Source organism: Dendropsophus ebraccatus, chromosome 14 (assembly GCF_027789765.1).
Source record: "Dendropsophus ebraccatus isolate aDenEbr1 chromosome 14, aDenEbr1.pat, whole genome shotgun sequence".
NCBI classification, from domain to species: domain Eukaryota; kingdom Metazoa; phylum Chordata; class Amphibia; order Anura; family Hylidae; genus Dendropsophus; species Dendropsophus ebraccatus.
Window position 1 is genome coordinate 972,895 of NC_091467.1, and position 18,829 is coordinate 991,723.

The 18,829-nt window shown below is 47.0% G+C and overlaps 2 protein-coding genes across 2 annotated transcripts in view; both read left to right on the forward strand.

The window, feature by feature from the left end:
* LOC138772835 (uncharacterized) overlaps positions 1 to 230 on the forward strand; it is a 128,086-nt gene extending 127,856 nt beyond the window's left edge. The window contains exon 8 of the mRNA XM_069953555.1: positions 207 to 230. Coding sequence (XP_069809656.1) covers positions 207 to 230 — 24 coding nt within the window. The remainder of the gene's footprint in view (positions 1 to 206) is intronic.
* The window catches only part of LOC138772571 (uncharacterized), a 74,583-nt gene continuing 55,965 nt past the window's right edge, over positions 212 to 18,829 (forward strand). The window contains exons 1-5 of the mRNA XM_069953063.1: positions 212 to 297; positions 3,477 to 3,563; positions 10,225 to 10,377; positions 18,450 to 18,579; positions 18,701 to 18,733. Coding sequence (XP_069809164.1) covers positions 235 to 297; positions 3,477 to 3,563; positions 10,225 to 10,377; positions 18,450 to 18,579; positions 18,701 to 18,733 — 466 coding nt within the window. The 5' untranslated portion in view covers positions 212 to 234. The remainder of the gene's footprint in view (positions 298 to 3,476; positions 3,564 to 10,224; positions 10,378 to 18,449; positions 18,580 to 18,700; positions 18,734 to 18,829) is intronic.

An 18,829-nucleotide genomic window follows, 5' to 3' on the forward strand; every position in this document is an offset into this window, starting at 1 on the left:
ACCACAGCCAACGATCAGCGAAAGATTAACAGTGATTTTAGGTTTAGATCTAATTCAACAATCAACGACACATGAAGGATTTTTCCATCGTTGCCTGCAATTACTCAGAATAATTATCACTTAAATTATAAAAATATAACGATTTTTTGCCCGATAATCGTCCGGTGTAATAGGGCCCTGTGTCTTATCCTTGTGTTTTCTTACAGATACGTTCCGACCCCGAAAGATAAAACCATGTACCTGTGTTATAAGGGCTCCCCCGCCGAGCTGCACATTGTGGATCAGTTCATGCTGCAGGTACGGGTGTGTACTGGAGGAGACAGTGTAAGGTGGTATGGCTGTGTGACATGGGGCGATAAGGCTGTGTGACATGGGGCGATAAGGCTGTGTGACATGGGGCGATAAGGCTGTGTGACATGGGGCGATAAGGCTGTGTGACATGGGGCGATAAGGCTGTGTGACATGGGGCGATAAGGCTGTGTGACATGGGGCGATAAGGCTGTGTGACATGGGGCGATAAGGCTGTGTGACATGGGGCGATAAGGCTGTGTGACATGGGGCGATAAGGGTGTGTGACATGGGGGCAGGGCGATAAGGGTGTGTGACATGGGGGCAGGGCGATAAGGGTGTGTGACATGGGGGCAGGGCGATAAGGCTGTGTGACATGGGGGCAGGGCGATAAGGCTGTGTGACATGGGGCGATAAGGGTGTGTGACATGGGGGCAGGGCGATAAGGATGTGTGACATGGGGGCAGGGCGATAAGGCTGTGTGACATGGGGCGATAAGGGTGTGTGACATGGGGGCAGGGCGATAAGGGTGTGTGACATGGGGGCAGGGCGATAAGGGTGTGTGACATGGGGCGATAAGGGTGTGTGACATGGGGGCAGGGCGATAAGGGTGTGTGACATGGGGGCAGGGCGATAAGGGTGTGTGACATGGGGCGATAAGGCTGTGTGACATGGGGCGATAAGGGTGTGTGACATGGAAGCAGGGCGATAAGGGTGTGTGACATGGGGGCAGGGCGATAAGGGTGTGTGACATGGAAGCAGGGCGATAAGGGTGTGTGACATGGGGGCAGGGCGATAAGGGTGTGTGACATGGGGGCAGGGCCATGAGGGTGTGTGACATGGGGGCAGGGCGATAAGGGTGTGTGACATGGGGGCAGGGCGATAAGGGTGTGTGACATGGGGGCAGGGCGATAAGGGTGTGTGACATGGGGGCAGGGCGATAAGGGTGTGTGACATGGAAGCAGGGCGATAAGGGTGTGTGACATGGAAGCAGGGCGATAAGGGTGTGTGACATGGGGGCAGGGCGATAAGGGTGTGTGACATGGGGGCAGGGCCATGAGGGTGTGTGACATGGAGACCTGGCGATGTGAATGTGTGAAACGGAGACGGGGCCATTTGAATGTGTGACACGGGCGGGGCGATATGGATGTGTGACATGGGGGCAGGGCGATAAGGGTGTGTGACATGGGGGCAGGGCGATAAGGGTGTGTGACATGGGGGCAGGGCCATGAGGGTGTGTGACATGGAGACCTGGCGATGTGAATGTGTGAAACGGAGACGGGGCCATTTGAATGTGTGACACGGGCGGGGCGATATGGATGTGTGAAACGGGCGGGGGCCATGTGGATGCGTGACACCTGGGCGGGGGCCATGTGGATGTGTGACACGGGGGCAGGGCCGTGTAGATGTGTGACCCGGGGGCGGGGCGATATGGATGTGTGACCCAGGGGCAGGGCGATTTGGATGTGTGACACGGGGGCGGGGCCATGTGGATATGTGACACGGGGCGGGGTGATGTGGGTGTGTGACATGGGGGCGGGGCCATGAAGATGTGTGACATGGGGGCGGGGCCATGTGGATGTGTGACCCGGGGGAGGGGCCATGTGGATGAGTGACCCGGGGGCGGGGCCATGTGGATGTGTGACCCGGGGGCGGGGCCTTGTGGATGTGTGACCCAGGGGCGGGGCCTTGTGGATGTGTGACCCGGGGGCGGGGCCTTGTGGATGTGTGACCCGGGGGCGGTGCCTTGTGGATGTGTGACCCGGGGGCGGGGCCATGTGGATGTGTGACACGGGGGGCGGGGCCATGTGGATTTGTGACACGGGGGCGGGGCCATGTGGATGCGTGACACTGGGGCACGGTGATGTGGATGTGTGACACGGGGACAGGGCAATGTGGATGTACAGGTATATGCAAAAGAAGAGCCTGTAGAGCCTCATTGAAGAGTCTTAAATCCCAGGAGTAGCCAGAAATCCCTCAGGGGCGGCCTGTAGGGAAACCACCAAATCCACCATATTAAGTGGCCCGATAAGTCAGTGTAATGACAAGGGATGTACGACTGTGTGACAAGTGGGCCGGGATATACGACTGTGTGACAAGTGGGCTGGGATGTACGACTGTGTGAAAAGTGGGCCGGGATGTACGACTATGTGACAAGTGGGCCGGGATATACGACTGTGTGACAAGTGGGCCGGGATATACGACTGTGTGACAAGTGGGCCGGGATATACGACTGTGTGACAAGTGGGCCGGGATATACGACTGTGTGACAAGTGGGCCGGGATGTACGACTGTGTGACAAGTGGGCCGGGATATACGACTGTGTGACAAGTGGGCCGGGATATACGACTGTGTGACAAGTGGGCCGGGATATACGACTGTGTGACAAGTGGGCCGGGATATACGACTGTGTGACAAGTGGGCCGGGATGTACGACTGTGTGACAAGTGGGCCGGGATGTACGACTGTGTGACAAGTGGGCCGGGATATACGACTGTGTGACAAGTGGGCCGGGATATACGACTGTGTGACAAGTGGGCCGGGATATACGACTGTGTGACAAGTGGGCCGGGATATACGACTGTGTGACAAGTGGGCCGGGATGTACGACTGTGTGACAAGTGGGCCGGGATGTACGACTGTGTGACAAGTGGGCCGGGATATACGACTGTGTGACAAGTGGGCCGGGATATACGACTGTGTGACAAGTGGGCCGGGATATACGACTGTGTGACAAGTGGGCCAGGATATACGACTGTGTGACAAGTGGGCCGGGATATACGACTGTGTGACAAGTGGGCCGGGATATACGACTGTGTGACAAGTGGGCCGGGATATACGGCGATGTGGATGGTTTCCCGCCGTGCCGAGGGTACGCAGAAGAGGCGCACTACCTCTACATAAAGTCTGTTCCCCCCGCCCCCCTGGCCCAAGCGGCATAAAATGGGCTGATGTGAAAATTTTATTCGCAATACAGGCTTTTGCAAATAAATTAATTCACATCTGCCCGTTGTACGCCAAAAAATGGAACTTTTTAAGTTCATAAATCCCCCCCCCCCCTTAGTCCTTAGACAAGTTTTCGGGGATACAGAAATGATCAGTGCTTTTGCCTCTATAGGTGACGGGGTCCATACAGTCTCTATTATCGTCCTTGCCTTCATTCCTTAGTCTCTTTCTGTCTCTTACAGATGTGCCGAATCCCAGATCTGTGCCCCCGACTCGATACTTTACTCTTGATAAGAGAGCTGCCCACATATATGAGAGACCTACAGCCGGTAAGTGGGGGTGGGAAACCTGAACACTGAGAGAGATCCACCAGGACCAACATGGACGGATGAGAGAATGCCGGGCCTCCGCTCCCTGTACAGCTCCTAAAGGGGCACTCCGCCAACCTTCCAAGGCTCTGTTCACACTTCAAGAGTAATTGAGTATGCAGCTCCACTCTTCACCATCAGAATCCAGAACTCCACTCTGCACCGGAGGGTACAAACTTTTCCTTGTTTATGTGTCTTGGCTCCCGTGTAAAATCAACCCCAATAGTCAGAACATTTACAAAGACTGGAGCCGGGACCAAACCTGTAACAAGGAAAAGCGTGTACCCTCCATTGCCTCAGTCCCTCATGACAGGTAATTTGGTTACTCGGTCCCTCATGACTGGTAATTTGGTTCCTCGGTCCCTCATGACCAGTAGTTTGGTTCAGCGATCCCTCATGACCAGTAGTTTGGTTCCTCAGTCCCTCATGACCAGTAGTTTGGTTCCTCAGTCCCTCATGACCAGTAGTTTGGTTTCTGAGTACCTCATGACCAGTAGTTTGGTTCCTCGGTCCCTCATGACCAGTATTTTGATTCCTGAGTCCCTCATGACCAGTAGTTTGGTTCCTGAGTCCCTCATGACCAGTAGTTTGGTTCCGTGATCCCTTATGACCAGTAGTTTGGTTCCGCGATCCCTTATGACCAGTAGTTTGGTTCCGCGATCCCTCATGACCAGTAGTTTGGTTCCTCAGTCCCTCATGACCAGTAGTTTGGTTCCTCAGTCCCTCATGACCAGTAGTTTGGTTCCTGAGTCCCTCATGACCAGTAGTTTGGTTCCTGAGTCCCTCATGACCAGTAGTTTGGTTCCTGAGTCCCTCATGACCAGTAGTTTGGTTCCTGAGTCCCTCATGACCAGTAGTTTGGTTCCTCAGTCCCTCATGACCAGTAGTTTGGTTCCTCGGTCCCTCATGACCAGTAGTTTGGTTCCTCGTCCCCTCATGACCAGTAGTTTGGTTCCTCAATCCCTCATGACCAGTAGTTTGGTTTCTCGGTCCCTCATGACCAGTAGTTTGGTTCCTCAGTCCCTCATGACCAGTAGTTTGGTTCCTCAGTCCCTCATGACCAGTAGTTTGGTTTCTGAGTACCTCATGACCAGTAGTTTGGTTCCTCGGTCCCTCATGACCAGTATTTTGATTCCTGAGTCCCTCATGATCAGTAGTTTGGTTCCGTGATCCCTTATGACCAGTAGTTTGGTTCCGCGATCCCTTATGACCAGTAGTTTGGTTCCTGAGTCCCTCATGACCAGTAGTTTGGTTCCTGAGTCCCTCATGACCAGTAGTTTGGTTCCTGAGTCCCTCATGACCAGTAGTTTGGTTCCTGAGTCCCTCATGACCAGTAGTTTGGTTCCTGAGTCCCTCATGACCAGTAGTTTGGTTCCTGAGTCCCTCATGACCAGTAGTTTGGTTCCTGAGTCCCTCATGACCAGTAGTTTGGTTCCTCGGTCCCTCACAGGGCCGGCCTTAGGGCAAATGGCGCCCTGTGCGAAACCTTTTTTCGGCGCCCCCCCCCCCCCCCCCGGGTAACATAAAGCTGCTTCAGCCTCCCAACCCTCCAGACGCACAACTACCTCCCAGCAATACAAACAACTACCCCCTCAGCCCCCAGCCATACAAACAACTACCTCCATACACACAACTACAACAACCTTTAGTTTTAACATAATAAAATAAAAGTTTACATTTTTTTTTTTTTATTGTGGTTAAAATTGCCCTATTCTATTTCAGCTATCAGGGTATGCTGGGGGTTGTAGTCATGTAATATATCAGCTATCAGGCTATGCTGGGGGTTGTAGTTGTGTAATATTCAGCTATCAGGCTATGCTGGGGGTTGTAGTCCTGTAATATTACAGCTATCAGGGTATGCTGGGGGTTGTAGTCCAGTAATATTTCAGCTATCAGGCTATGATGGGTGTTGTAGTTTTGTAAAATTTCAGCTATCAGGGTATGCTGGGGGTTTAAGTCTTGTAATATTTCTAAAGCAGTAAAGATTGCAGAAAGCACCTAAAGGCTGTGTAAAAGCTGTAGCAGATATGGTATATGTGACTGTACCGTAAGGCTTAAAACACACAGCTGTGGACATCCCATGATATACAACAGACCATATGCTGGACAAATATTATGTATTGAACACTTATACTGCAGTGAGTTCCCAAATGGTCAGAGCACTACAACACTGACTTGACCCAACAGTGTTATCTCCGTAGAGTAATGCACTGATATTCGGCCAGCAGACAGGGTGTATTTGCCACACATAGGGTACATGTCATATGCCGCACACAGTTATATATCATACATCGCATACAGGCTATATGCCATATGCTGCACTGTGCACAATATTTATTTTACTAATAAACCTTATTTTCGAATTTTCCACCAGAATATGTTTCTGAGCAGCCGTTCATTCACCCCAGCACACGTATGCATTAGGGGAAGAGCCTTCCACTGCCTCCATATCACCCAACTCCAGCATGAGACCCAGAGCCATAGAATTACAAAGTGCTGGGTACAGTGTTTTTGTTGCAATGTTGATGGAGTGAGGAGCTCTGTCTCTTTTGCTTAGTTATGCACGACAGGGAGACCCTGCGATCAAAAACATATTCTGGCGCTAAACTCAAAAGTAAATTACATTCGAAAAATACACAACTGGAAGTCAACTTTACTATAGGTGCGTTATGCACAAAGCAACCTCCAGGTCTAGTAGTCAGGTCCTGGGACCACCAGTATACTAGTCACAGGTTATGTACTGGTGGTCTATATACTGGACCACCAGAGCAGGGCAGTTGGCCTGTTCACACATTTTCGGCCCACATGACAATTCAATTACAACCCCCATCATCTACTACATTTTAATGCATGGTGTGGGTAGTAATCGAATCTCCATGTGTGTCCAAATGTGTTCTAACCCCTTAAGGAACCTGGTCAGATTTTTAGCAAAGATCCCAGTGACGGCATCCATTTTTTTTTTAAACACTGCCCAGTTCCTAGTGCATAGAGCAGGCCGCTCTATGCACTAGAAGCGGACCCGGTGCCCCAGTGTAACAATATCCCCTCCCCTCGGTGATGCGGTGAGACTTCATCCTGATGGAGCCGCAATGAAGAGGGGAGGGGATAGTGTTACACTGGGGGTGCCGGGTCTGCTTCAAGTGCATAGAGCAGGCCGATGGACAAGAAAGAGGCGTTTTGAAAAATGGACCGAGCCAACAGAATCTCTGCACTGGCGCCAACCAGGTAGTGTAAAAAAAGTTCAGCAAGGTAATTGGTACAATAACTTTAAAGGGGAACTTTCAGCATGTTAGATTCATCTAGCCCCCTACTGGGCACGGGGCACCGAGGAAGAAGCTATGTCTGTTACCTTTCTCTGTGCCGTTAGCTGTTAGCAGTGGGGATCTGCAGTGTTTCTACAGGAAAATGTGCAGCACAGAGGATTTATTGCATATTATGACATTCTTAATCCACAATAAATCCACTTTATTTCCCGGATGAAAACTGTCATGCTGTGTTTGGCTATGTGCACACTTTGTAAGAGACCGGCTGTTCCGTGACCAGGCCAGATCACGGAACGGCCGGTCTCTGAAAAGATCATCCCAGCCGGTACTGCAGTACCAGCCCGATGATCTTTAGGGCCACAGGGTTCTGATGCGGGCAAATCCGCATGCGCCTGCATCAGAACTCCCCACAACACACTATGGAGCGAGCAGCTGTAGCCGCTCGCTCCATAGTGTGCACTGACATGGTTTTCTGTGGCCGCTATTCACTGAAAAGCGGCCGCAGAAAACTGACACGTCAGTTGTTTGCGGCGGCGCCAAGGATCCCGGCCGGAGCGTATACCCTATGTATGTATATATGTACTATGGGGTAGATTTATCAAACATGGTGTAAAGTGAAACTGTCTCAGTTGCCCCTAGCAACCAATCAGATTCCACCTCTCATTTTCCAAAGAGTTTGTGAGGAATGAAAGGTGGAATCTGATTGGTTGCTAGGGGCGACTGGGACATTTTCACTTTACACCATGTTTGATAAATCTCCCCCTATGTGTATACGCTCCGGCTAGGATTCCATACGCAGCAAGGTAACATATATCTTCGTATAAATCCCGGCTGTTGTATAACGGCCAAGATTTTATGAAAATATACGTTGTGTGAACATAGCCTATAGGTGTATAGATGGGATTTTTTATCCCATCTGCTCCTCCTGTATATGGGGCACATTTACCACACAGATATTTCATGTGCAAAATTTGCAGCAGATAAACCACAAGTGACTCTACCCCAACCCCAAAGATATCTTCCTACTTCTCACACATACAACAGCATACACACACACACACACACACTTACACACCCCATGCATACACACACACCATGCATACAGAATCACACACATTTACACACAGTCATACAATACACTGACCTCTGTGCTGGATCTGTCATGCAATCCTTTCACCTGTCAGACCTTCTCCATCCAACATGGGGCTGCTGTGGAGGGGTAGGAAGCAGGAACAGGAATGCAGCTGGGGGGGGGGGGCACTATGGGGAGGAGGGGGCCACAGAGAGGAGATGAGGGGGCCACAGAGAGGAGAGGAGGGGGCCACAGAGAGGAGAGGAGGGGGCCACAGAGAGGAGATGAGGGGGCACTATGGGGAGGAGGGGGCCACAGAGAGGAGATGAGGGGGCCACAGAGAGGAGATGAGGGGGCCACAGAGAGGAGATGAGGGGGCCACAGAGAGGAGATGAGGGGGCCACAGAGAGGAGATGAGGGGGCCACAGAGAGGAGATGAGGGGGCCACAGAGAGGAGATGAGGGGGCCACAGAGAGGAGATGAGGGGGCCACAGAGAGGAGATGAGGGGGCCACAGAGAGGAGATGAGGGGGCCACAGAGAGGAGATGAGGGGGCCACAGAGAGGAGAAGACAGGGAAGGCACAGAGCAGGCAGCATGAGGCTTCAGGGTGCAGAGCTGCTGTTTGGCCCCATCAGGCTGCCGTACTGTTAGTCCCTCCCCTCCTCTCTGACCCGACAGTGAGGGAAGGAGGAAGCTCAGGAGTAATGCAGGAGATGGAGAATGTGCAGCATATACTGGAATGCTGCATGTTCTCCATTCTTATATGCACCTGTATAAGCCCCACTCTCTCCTAATGGACTGAACCTGCTTCCGGGTTCAATCTGGTGGAAGCCCCAGGGTCCTCTCCCGGACCGCCCCCCTCTCCCTCTCCTCTCTGATAACAGTCTGGCTGAGACCAGACCCTATTATCAGGAGATGCCACCCACAGTATCCACCACCCAGCCAGGCAGGGGCGCTCCGGCAGACAGCTGCACTGCACGCCTCACTTAGTAACAGCAGTTAGATGTGCCGTGTGTCTGCAGGAGCGCCCAGACCAAACCACTATGGTATAAGGGGAGGCAGCCAGCTGGGGGGGCGCTCCTGCAGACACACAGCACATCTAAATTCTATATCTCAGTTAGATGTGCAGTGCAGCTCTCTGTCTGACGAGGCGCCCCCTAGCTGGCCGGGAGTGAAGCGCCCTGTGCAAGCGCACAGGTCGCACACCCCAAAGGCCGGCCCTGGTCCCTCATGACCAGTAGTTTGGTTCCTCGGTCCCTCATGACCAGTAGTTTGGTTCCTCGGTCCCTCATGACCAGTAGTTTGGTTCCTCGGTCCCTCATGACCAGTAGTTTGGTTCCTCGGTCCCTCATGACCAGTAGTTTGGTTCCTCGGTCCCTCATGACCAGTAGTTTGGTTCCTCGGTCCCTCATGACCAGTAGTTTGGTTCCTGAGTCCCTCATGACCAGTAGTTTGGTTCCTCGGTCCCTCATGACCAGTAGTTTGGTTCCTCGGTCCCTCATGACCAGTAGTTTGGTTCCTCGGTCCCTCATGACCAGTAGTTTGGTTCCTGAGTCCCTCATGACCAGTAGTTTGGTTCCTCGGTCCCTCATGACCAGTAGTTTGGTTCCTCGGTCCCTCATGACCAGTAGTTTGGTTCCTCGGTCCCTCATGACCAGTAGTTTGGTTCCTCGGTCCCTCATGACCAGTAGTTTGGTTCCTCGGTCCCTCATGACCAGTAGTTTGGTTCCTCGGTCCCTCATGACCAGTAGTTTGGTTCCTCGGTCCCTCATGACCAGTAGTTTGGTTCCTTGGTCCCTCATGACCAGTAGTTTGGTTCCTCGGTCCCTCATGACCAGTAGTTTGGTTCCTCAATCCCTCATGACTAGTAGTTTGGTTCCTCGGTCCCTCATGACCAGTAGTTTGGTTCCTCAATCCCTCATGACTAGTAGTTTGGTTCCTCGGTCCCTCATGACCAGTAGTTTGGTTCCGCGATCCCTCATGACCAGTAGTTTGGTTCCGCGATCCCTCATGACCAGTAGTATGTTGCACTGCTTCTTGCTTGAGTAAATGTTAAGTCTGGCGAGACATCTAGGACCTCTTGGTCAGCCATGTTTGCACAATTCTTGTTTGAACCCTGAATTTTCTTGCTGTATCCTCATATCCCGGTTGACTTCCTTCTCTGTTTCTTGCCATGTTGTATGTAAAGCGTCACTGATCTTATCACCTTCGCTGCGGCTGATCTACATTGTATGAGAAATGAGAGACCCTTCATTGATCTATGGTAATGGTGTCTTCTGCTTGCAGCTGATAATACAGAAGATCAGAGCTTGTAGGCAGCTGCTCCTCAGCCAGGCCTTCCCGGCAGTGCTGGCATACATCTTGGTCATGGGCAACATCCTCAACGAAACCACGGGCAAAGGGAAAGCCAAGGGCTTCCAGCTCTCCACCCTGCGAAAAGTGAGTATGATGGTGACCAATAGAGCTGTATGTTCTATACACTTCACCCAGAGAGAGAGAGAGCGGTATGGTTATTATTACTCTATGTATTATTCTCTCCACTCGGCTCATGGTTGGCCTCATCGCACATCAACCTGTCCAGATATAATCGTCTTCTCCAAACATTGGGGTCTTCTCGAAATTTGTCCCTAGTAAGATACAGCTTCAATGGGGCCGCTCGTGTAGAAGGTTTAGTTGGATTTGGTCTTCTACTTGTTGGTTTTCTTCGATAGTCATAGGGGGACATTTATCAAACATGGTGTAAAGTGGCAACCAATCAGATTCCACCGCTCATTTTCCAAAAAGTCTGTGAGGAATGAGAAGTGGAATCTGATTGGTTGCCGGGGGTGACTGAGCCAGTGTCACTTTACACCATGTTTGATAAACCTCCCCCCATGGTGTTCTTGAAAATCTTCACATTGATTCCTTAGGGTCATGGTTGTGAGGTCCATGGTCCACCCTCCATCTACAGAGAACACGTTCTCACTGGACACATCAGCTAGAAGATCTCCCCGGTTATTTGTTACCTCATCCTGTGCCAAACAAATGCTGTAGTCTCAGGTCCAGCTTAAGGTACGATTACTCCGAACCATAATAATCGTCCGAAACGGGCAATTATCGCTCCGTGAAATAAATACAGCGATCAGCCAATGACAACAATCATCGACTGATCGTTTATATAGGTTTGAACCTAAAATTGTTGGGCGCCGACTGTGTATCACTACGCGTAATAGCGGTGCGTGGCCGGCGACAGACAATTTACATTACATATCCAGGCTGCAGGGCTCCTCTTGCGGTCTTCTTCTCCCCGGGTCCCACTCACTCCAGCTTCAGAGCAGCCTGTCAGGACTACGTGTAATAGCGGTGCGTGGCCGGCCACTGACTATTTACATTACATATCCAGGCTGCAGGGCTCCTCTTGTTCTGTGCTTCTTCCCGGGTCCCGCGCGCTCCAGCTTCAGAGCGGTCTGTCTCAGCTGACAGGCTGCTCAGCCAATCACAGGTCAGAACCGCCGCGGCCAGTGATTGGCTGAGCGGCCTGTCAGCCTGAGCGGACGGACCCAGGAAGAAGACCGCAAGAGGAGCCCTGCAGCCTGGATAGGTAATGTATACAGTTTAAACAAGGGCTGCAAGGACATCAGTAGCGATGTCCCTGCAGCCCTTGTTTAACGATAATCGGGCCGTGTAATAGGCCCAGTAAACGAGTGCCAATCTAGCAAATCAGCGCTCATTTACAGTTCTTATCGCGGCCCCCATTGGCTCGTGTAATAGAGTCCATAACGGTGTCGGAGCCTGAGCCCTTGGTAGGACCTTCTTATATTCTGGTGCTGTTTTGAATGCTCACTGATTACCTGGTCCCGTCTCGACACACAGCCAATGACTGTAGATGAAGGCCACCTTTGCGGCTACTGATCGCTGAGCACAAATTTCCTAAGTGGGTGTTTCCAGCTGTTTACTGGTTTGGGCAAGATGGGATTCCCTCATGACTAGTAGTTTGGTGCCTCAGTCCCTCATGACTAGTAGTTTGGTGCCCCAGTACCCCATGACTAGAAGTTTGGTGCCCCAGTCCCTCATGACTAGGAGTTTGGTGCCCCAGTCCCTCATGACTAGTAGTTTGGTGCCTCAGTCCCTCATGACTAGTAGTTTGGTGCCCCAGTACCCTATGACTAGGAGTTTGGTGCCCCAGTACCCCATGACTAGTAGTTTGGTGCCCCAGTACCCCATGACTAGTAGTTTGGTGCCCCAGTACCCCATGACTAGGAGTTTGGTGCCCCAGTACCCCATGACTAGGAGTTTGGTGCCCCAGTACCCCATGACTAGGAGTTTGGTGCCCCAGTACCCCATGACTAGGAGTTTGGTGCCCCAGTCCCCAGTGACCACCATTTCTGGATCCGGAGCCACCCATATCTGGTTGAGCAGGAAGTTTCTGCCTTTTCCTGTGTGTTGAGAAGGGTCAAGGACACGGCTGCAGGACGGCCCTATTGACCTTTGTCCCACGTTAGACATATATCTGTACAGGGTTTGTATTCAGGAATCTTCTAGAGATGAGCAAACTTCTCAAAAGATTGGTTTGGCAGGTTCACCAAATTTTGAAGCGCCATTCAAGTTTAGTTTGGACGAACACAAATTTTTCAGAATCCCCTAAAAAAGTCTAATTTATATTATTTTTAGGGGATTAAGCAGTTGCACATAGTTAGTTTTGCATGAATGCCATTCCAGCATATAGTTAGTGCTTTCTCCCCCGCCAGTTTCTTTTGGGTATATTTAGTTATCCCACCATCTTTTTTGTTGGTGGTTGAAAATGAAAAACAGCAACATTGGAATAAAAACATCCTGAGGTAAGTAAATATACAAAAAAAACAAGCTGGCAGGGTACACAGCAATTGGTATACACAGAGATCGCATCTGTTGCTTTCTCCCCCGCCAGCTTGTTTTGTGTATAATTACTTAACACAGGATGTTTTCATTCCAATGTTGCAGTTTTTCGTTTTCAACACCAACACTGGATCGAAAACATGCTGTGATATAGATGCACAAACCAAGCTGGCGGGAGCATAGGCTCTTTTTTTGCGTGTGTATTAAAATGTGCCGCCACCATCTTTACGAACTGATTGTAAACAAGAGTAAAAAAAAAAGTTCATAATGAATTTTGGTTCCTGAAGTTCGGTTCACCTATCTCTAATCTTAACCAATAATCTGTGTCCTGTGACCGAGCACATAGTGACGCCTGACAGGACCTAAGGGATGGACCACCACCACCTTCTCTCTGTCCATGTTTCCTATATGTGATCACTAAGCTTCTTAGAAGCCTCCACTAGACAGGGCACAATACTCCGCCACATATCTATGGATTAATATCCACCGCTCTGTGAGTTCATTCATCTTGGAGTTGCTACTACATATGAATAAAGCCACGTTTCACGCCCACGGCCGAGGGACGCCCCGAGACTCAATCCCATAGACATGGCTGTATCACTTGTATCCGAGGTGATTTATGGCCACGAGCCGATGGTATCTGAGCTCATCCACAACCTCCCAGCTACCAGCTCTATCGCCTCATTCATCACTGAGAGGAACACCGACCAAATCCTATTATACCGCAGCGCTTCCCAATGGCGTCACCAGAAAATCAATAAACACCCCGGATTAAAGAACAATATATAACATCAGGGAGGAGGAAGAGCACGGGCTGAGAGGAAAACGCCCAACGGGAAGACCGACCCAACATCACGGCTCCCAACCTTCACAGATACCGAACTGAGTACACCGAAGACTGAACAGATATATAACGTACCGCACAAATATGTATATTCCTGACCATAAGAGACAGTATTATAGTAGTATATTCCTGTATATAGGGAGCAGTATTATAGTAGTATATTCCTGTATATAGGGAGCAGTATTATAGTAGTTATATTCCTGTATATAGGAGCAGTATAGTAGTAGTTATATCCCTGTATATAGGGAGCAGTATTATAGTAGTATATTCCTGTATATAGTGCCAGTATTATAGTAGTTATATTTCTGTATATAGGAGCAGTATTATAGTAGTATATCCCTGTATATAGGAGCAGTATTATAGTAGTTATATCCCTGTATATAGGAGCAGTATTATAGTAGTTATATTTCTGTATATAGGAGCAGTATTATAGTAGTATATCCCTGTATATAGGAGCAGTATTATAGTAGTTATATCCCTGTATATAGGAGCAGTATTATAGTAGTATATTCCTGTATATAGGAGCAGTATTATAGTAGTATATCCCTGTATATAGGAGCAGTATTATAGTAGTATATCACTGTATATAGGAGCAGTATTATAGTAGTTATATTCCTGTATATAGGAGCAGTATTATAGTAGTATATCCCTGTATATAGGGGCAGTATTATAGTAGTTATATTCCTGTATATAGGAGCAGTATTATAGTAGTATATTCCTGTATATAGGAGCTGTATTATAATAGTATATTCCTGTATATAGGAGCAGTATTATAGTAGTTATATTCTTGTATATAGGAGCAGTATTATAGTAGTTATATCCCTGTATATAGGAGCAGTATTATAGTAGTATATTCCTGTATATAGGAGCAGTATTATAGTAGTTATATCCCTGTATATAGGAGCAGTATTATAGTAGTATATTCCTGTATATAGGAGCAGTATTATAGTAGTTATATTCCTGTATATAGGGGCAGTATTATAGTAGTTATATCCCTGTATATAAGAGCAGTATTATAGTAGTATATCCCTGTATATAGGAGCAGTATTATAGTAGTTATATTCCTGTATATAGGAGCAGTATAGTAGTAGTTATATCCCTGTATATAGGGAGCAGTATTATAGTAGTATATTCCTGTATATAGGAGCAGTATTATAGTAGTTATATTCCTGTATATAGGAGCAGTATAGTAGTAGTTATATCCCTGTATATAGGAGCAGTATTATAGTAGGTATATTCCTGTATATAGGAACAGTATTATAGTAGTATATTCCTGTATATATGAGCAGTATTATAGTAGTTATATTCCTGTATATAGGAGCAGTATTATAGTAGTTATATTCCTGTATATAGGAGCAGTATTGTAGTAGTTATAGTGTAGGGACCCATGTGTATCAGATACCGGCACGAGGTACATGGGGCAGTATGGCTTGATCAATTCATACACAAAATTCTGATGTGTTTTTTATTTAGCCAAGCGGCACTAGTATCAGCCATAGGTGTGAGGTGCAGCACTCTGTTTCTTCCCTGAACCGCATTTTGTTTCTCTCTTTTCTCCGTGTTTTGCACTCCTCCTGGTGAGACCCACATGACCGCAATTAGCAGGAGACACCTGAGTGCACATGGTTTTAATCCCTCCTGTTTTTTCCCATTCCGTTTGCTGCAGCTATGGTGAGCGCAATACCTTATCCAGACTTGTGCTGCTTGGGGGCGACCTTCTCCGCCGGCGGTGCTGGCCGGGTTCTGGTGTGGTGTTTTTGGGTCTGGTCCTGTGGCATGGGGGTCGCAGGGCCGTCCCATGGCCCCCGTTCCCTGGCTGTGCACGCCTGCGGGGTTGGTGGCCACTGACTGGCACGGTGTGGACTTAGTGTAGGGACCCATGTGTATCAGATACCGGCACGAGGTACATGGGGCAGTATGGCTTGATCAATTCATACACAAAATTCTGATGTGTTTTTTATTTAGCCAAGCGGCACTAGTATCAGCCATAGGTGTGAGGTGCAGCACTCTGTTTCTTCCCTGAACCGCATTGTAGTAGTTATATTCCTGTATATAGGAGCAGTATTATAGTAGTTATATCCCTGTATATAGGGAGCAGTATTATAGTAGTATATTCCTGTATATAGGACCAGTATTATAGTAGTTATATTCCTGTATATAGGAGCAGTATTATAGTAGTTTATTCCTGTATATAAGAGCAGTATTATAGTAGTATATTCCTGTATATAGGAGCAGTATTATAGTAGTTATATTCCTGTATATAGGGGCTGTATTATAGTAGTATATTCCTGTATATAGGAGCAGTATTATAGTAGTTATATTCTTGTATATAGGAGTAGTATTATAGTAGTTATATCCCTGTATATAGGAGCAGTATTATAGTAGTATATTCCTGTATATAGGAGCAGTATTATAGTAGTTATATCCCTGTATATAGGGAGCAGTATTATAGTAGTATATTCCTGTATATAGGGGGCAGTATTATAGTAGTTATATTCCTGTATATAGGAGCAGTATTATAGTAGTTATATTCCTGTATATAGGAGCAGTATTATAGTAGTATATTCGTGTATATAGGAGCAGTATTATAGTAGTATATTCCTGCATATAAGAGCAGTATTATAGTAGTATATTCCTGTATATAGGAGCAGTATTATAGTAGTATATCCCTGTATATAGGGGGCAGTATTATAGTAGTATATTCCTGTATATAGGAGCAGTATTATAGTAGTATATCCCTGTATATAGGAGCAGTATTATAGTAGTTATATTCCTGTATATAGGAGCAGTATTATAGTAGTTATATCCCTGTATATAGGAGCAGTATTATAGTAGTTATATTCCTGTATATAGGAGCAGTATTATAGTAGTATATCCCTGTATATAGGAGCAGTATTATAGTAGTATATCCCTGTATATAGGAACAGTATTATAGTAGTTATATCCCTGTATATAGGGAGCAGTATTATAGTAGTATATTCCTGTATATAGGAGCAGTATTATAGTACTTATATTCCTGTATATAGGGAGCAGTATTATAGTAGTATATCCCTGTATATAGGAGCAGTATTATAGTAGTATATTCCTGTATATAGGAGCAGTATTATAGTAGTTATATCCCTGTATATAGGAGCAGTATTATAGTAGTTATATTCCTGTATATAGGAGCAGTATTATAGTAGTATATTCCTGTATATAAGAGCAGTATTATAGTAGTATATCCCTGTATATAGGAGCAGTATTATAGTAGTTATATCCCTGTATATAGGAGCAGTATTATAGTAGTTATATTCCTGTATATAGGAGCAGTATTATAGTAGTTATATTCCTGTATATAGGAGCAGTATTATAGTAGTATATTCCTGTATATAGGAGCAGTATTATAGTAGTTATGCACGAACTGGAGAGAATGGAACCGCTGCACATCCCATCTATGGCTGATACTAATGCCGCATATACAGGGATATAACTACTATAATACTGCCCCTATATACAGGGATATAACTACTATAATACTGCTCCTATATACCGGGATATAACTACTATAATACTGCTCCTATATACAGGGATATAACTACTATAATACTGCCCCCTATATACAGGGATATACTACTATAATACTGCCTCCTATATACAGGGATATACTTACTATAATACTGCCCCTATATACAGGGATATACTACTATAATACTGCTCCTATATACAGGAATATACTACTATAATACTGCTCCTATATACAGAGATATACTACTATAATACTGCTCCTATATACAGGAATATACTACTATAATACTGCTCCTATATACAGGAATATAACTACTATAATACTGCCCCCTATATACAGGAATATACTACTATAATAACTGCTCCTATATACAGGAATATACTACTATAATACTGCTCCTATATACAGGAATATACTACTATAATACTGCTACTATATACAGGGATATACTACTATAATACTGCTCCTATATACAGGACTATACTACTATAATACTGCTCCTATATACAGGAATATAACTACTATAATACTGCTCCTATATACAGGAATATACTACTATAATACTGCCTCCTATATACAGGGATATACTACTATAATACTTCTCCTATATACAGGAATATACTACTATAATACTGCTCCCTATATACAGGGATATACTACTATAATACTGCCTCCTATATACAGGGATATACTACTATAATACTGCTCCTATATACAGGGATATACTACTATAATACTGCTCCTATACACAGGAATATACTACTATAATACTGCTCCTATATACAGGGATATAACTACTATAATACTGCTCCCTATATACAGGAATATAACTACTATAATACTGCCCCCTATATACAGGAATATACTACTATAATACTGCTCCTATATACAGGGATATAACTACTATAATACTGCTCCTATATACAGGAATATAACTACTATAATACTGCCCCCTATATACAGGGATATAACTACTATAATACTGCTCCTATATACAGGAATATACTACTATAATACTGCTCCTATATACAGGGATATACTACTATAATACTGCTCCTATATACAGGAATATACTACTATAATACTGCCCCCTATGGTGGGTGTACAGGTAGACGTGTGGAGGATAGATCGGTATATTATTCTGTTCCTGTTCTCTCTTCTATATTGATGAGTAGTTGTTATATGGCGGCACGTTATATGCTCCTGGTAATAGACATAGTGCGGGGCGGAGGTCCCGGGGAGGTGGTAGCGGGGGTCTCCTGTAACTCTCTGGCGGTGGTGTCATGTGACCTGTCTCTTCTGTCCTAGATGTCGCAGCTGGTGAGCAGGGAGCGGAGCTTCACCTTCCTCCATGCCCTTGTGGAGCAGATCTTATTACAGGAGCCGGATCTGGTCACATTTTCTCAGGAGTTGACAGAATTTGAAGCTGTTCCTGGGGGTAAGCGGACGGCGGCCGTGACTGCATCACGTCCGTAACATCTGCATCACGTCCGTAACATCTGCGGCCGTGTACAAAGGGCATCCATCTCATGACTGCTCTCTCTTCATTTTTTCTGCAGCTTCCATCAAAGGGCTGAACGCAGAGGTGGACGGTACGTGAGAACAGGTGGTCGGGAACTGTACATGGTGCTGATCCAGTCACGGGGGTGCGGGGCTGCAGGAGGACCACCACCCAGGGACACACAGAA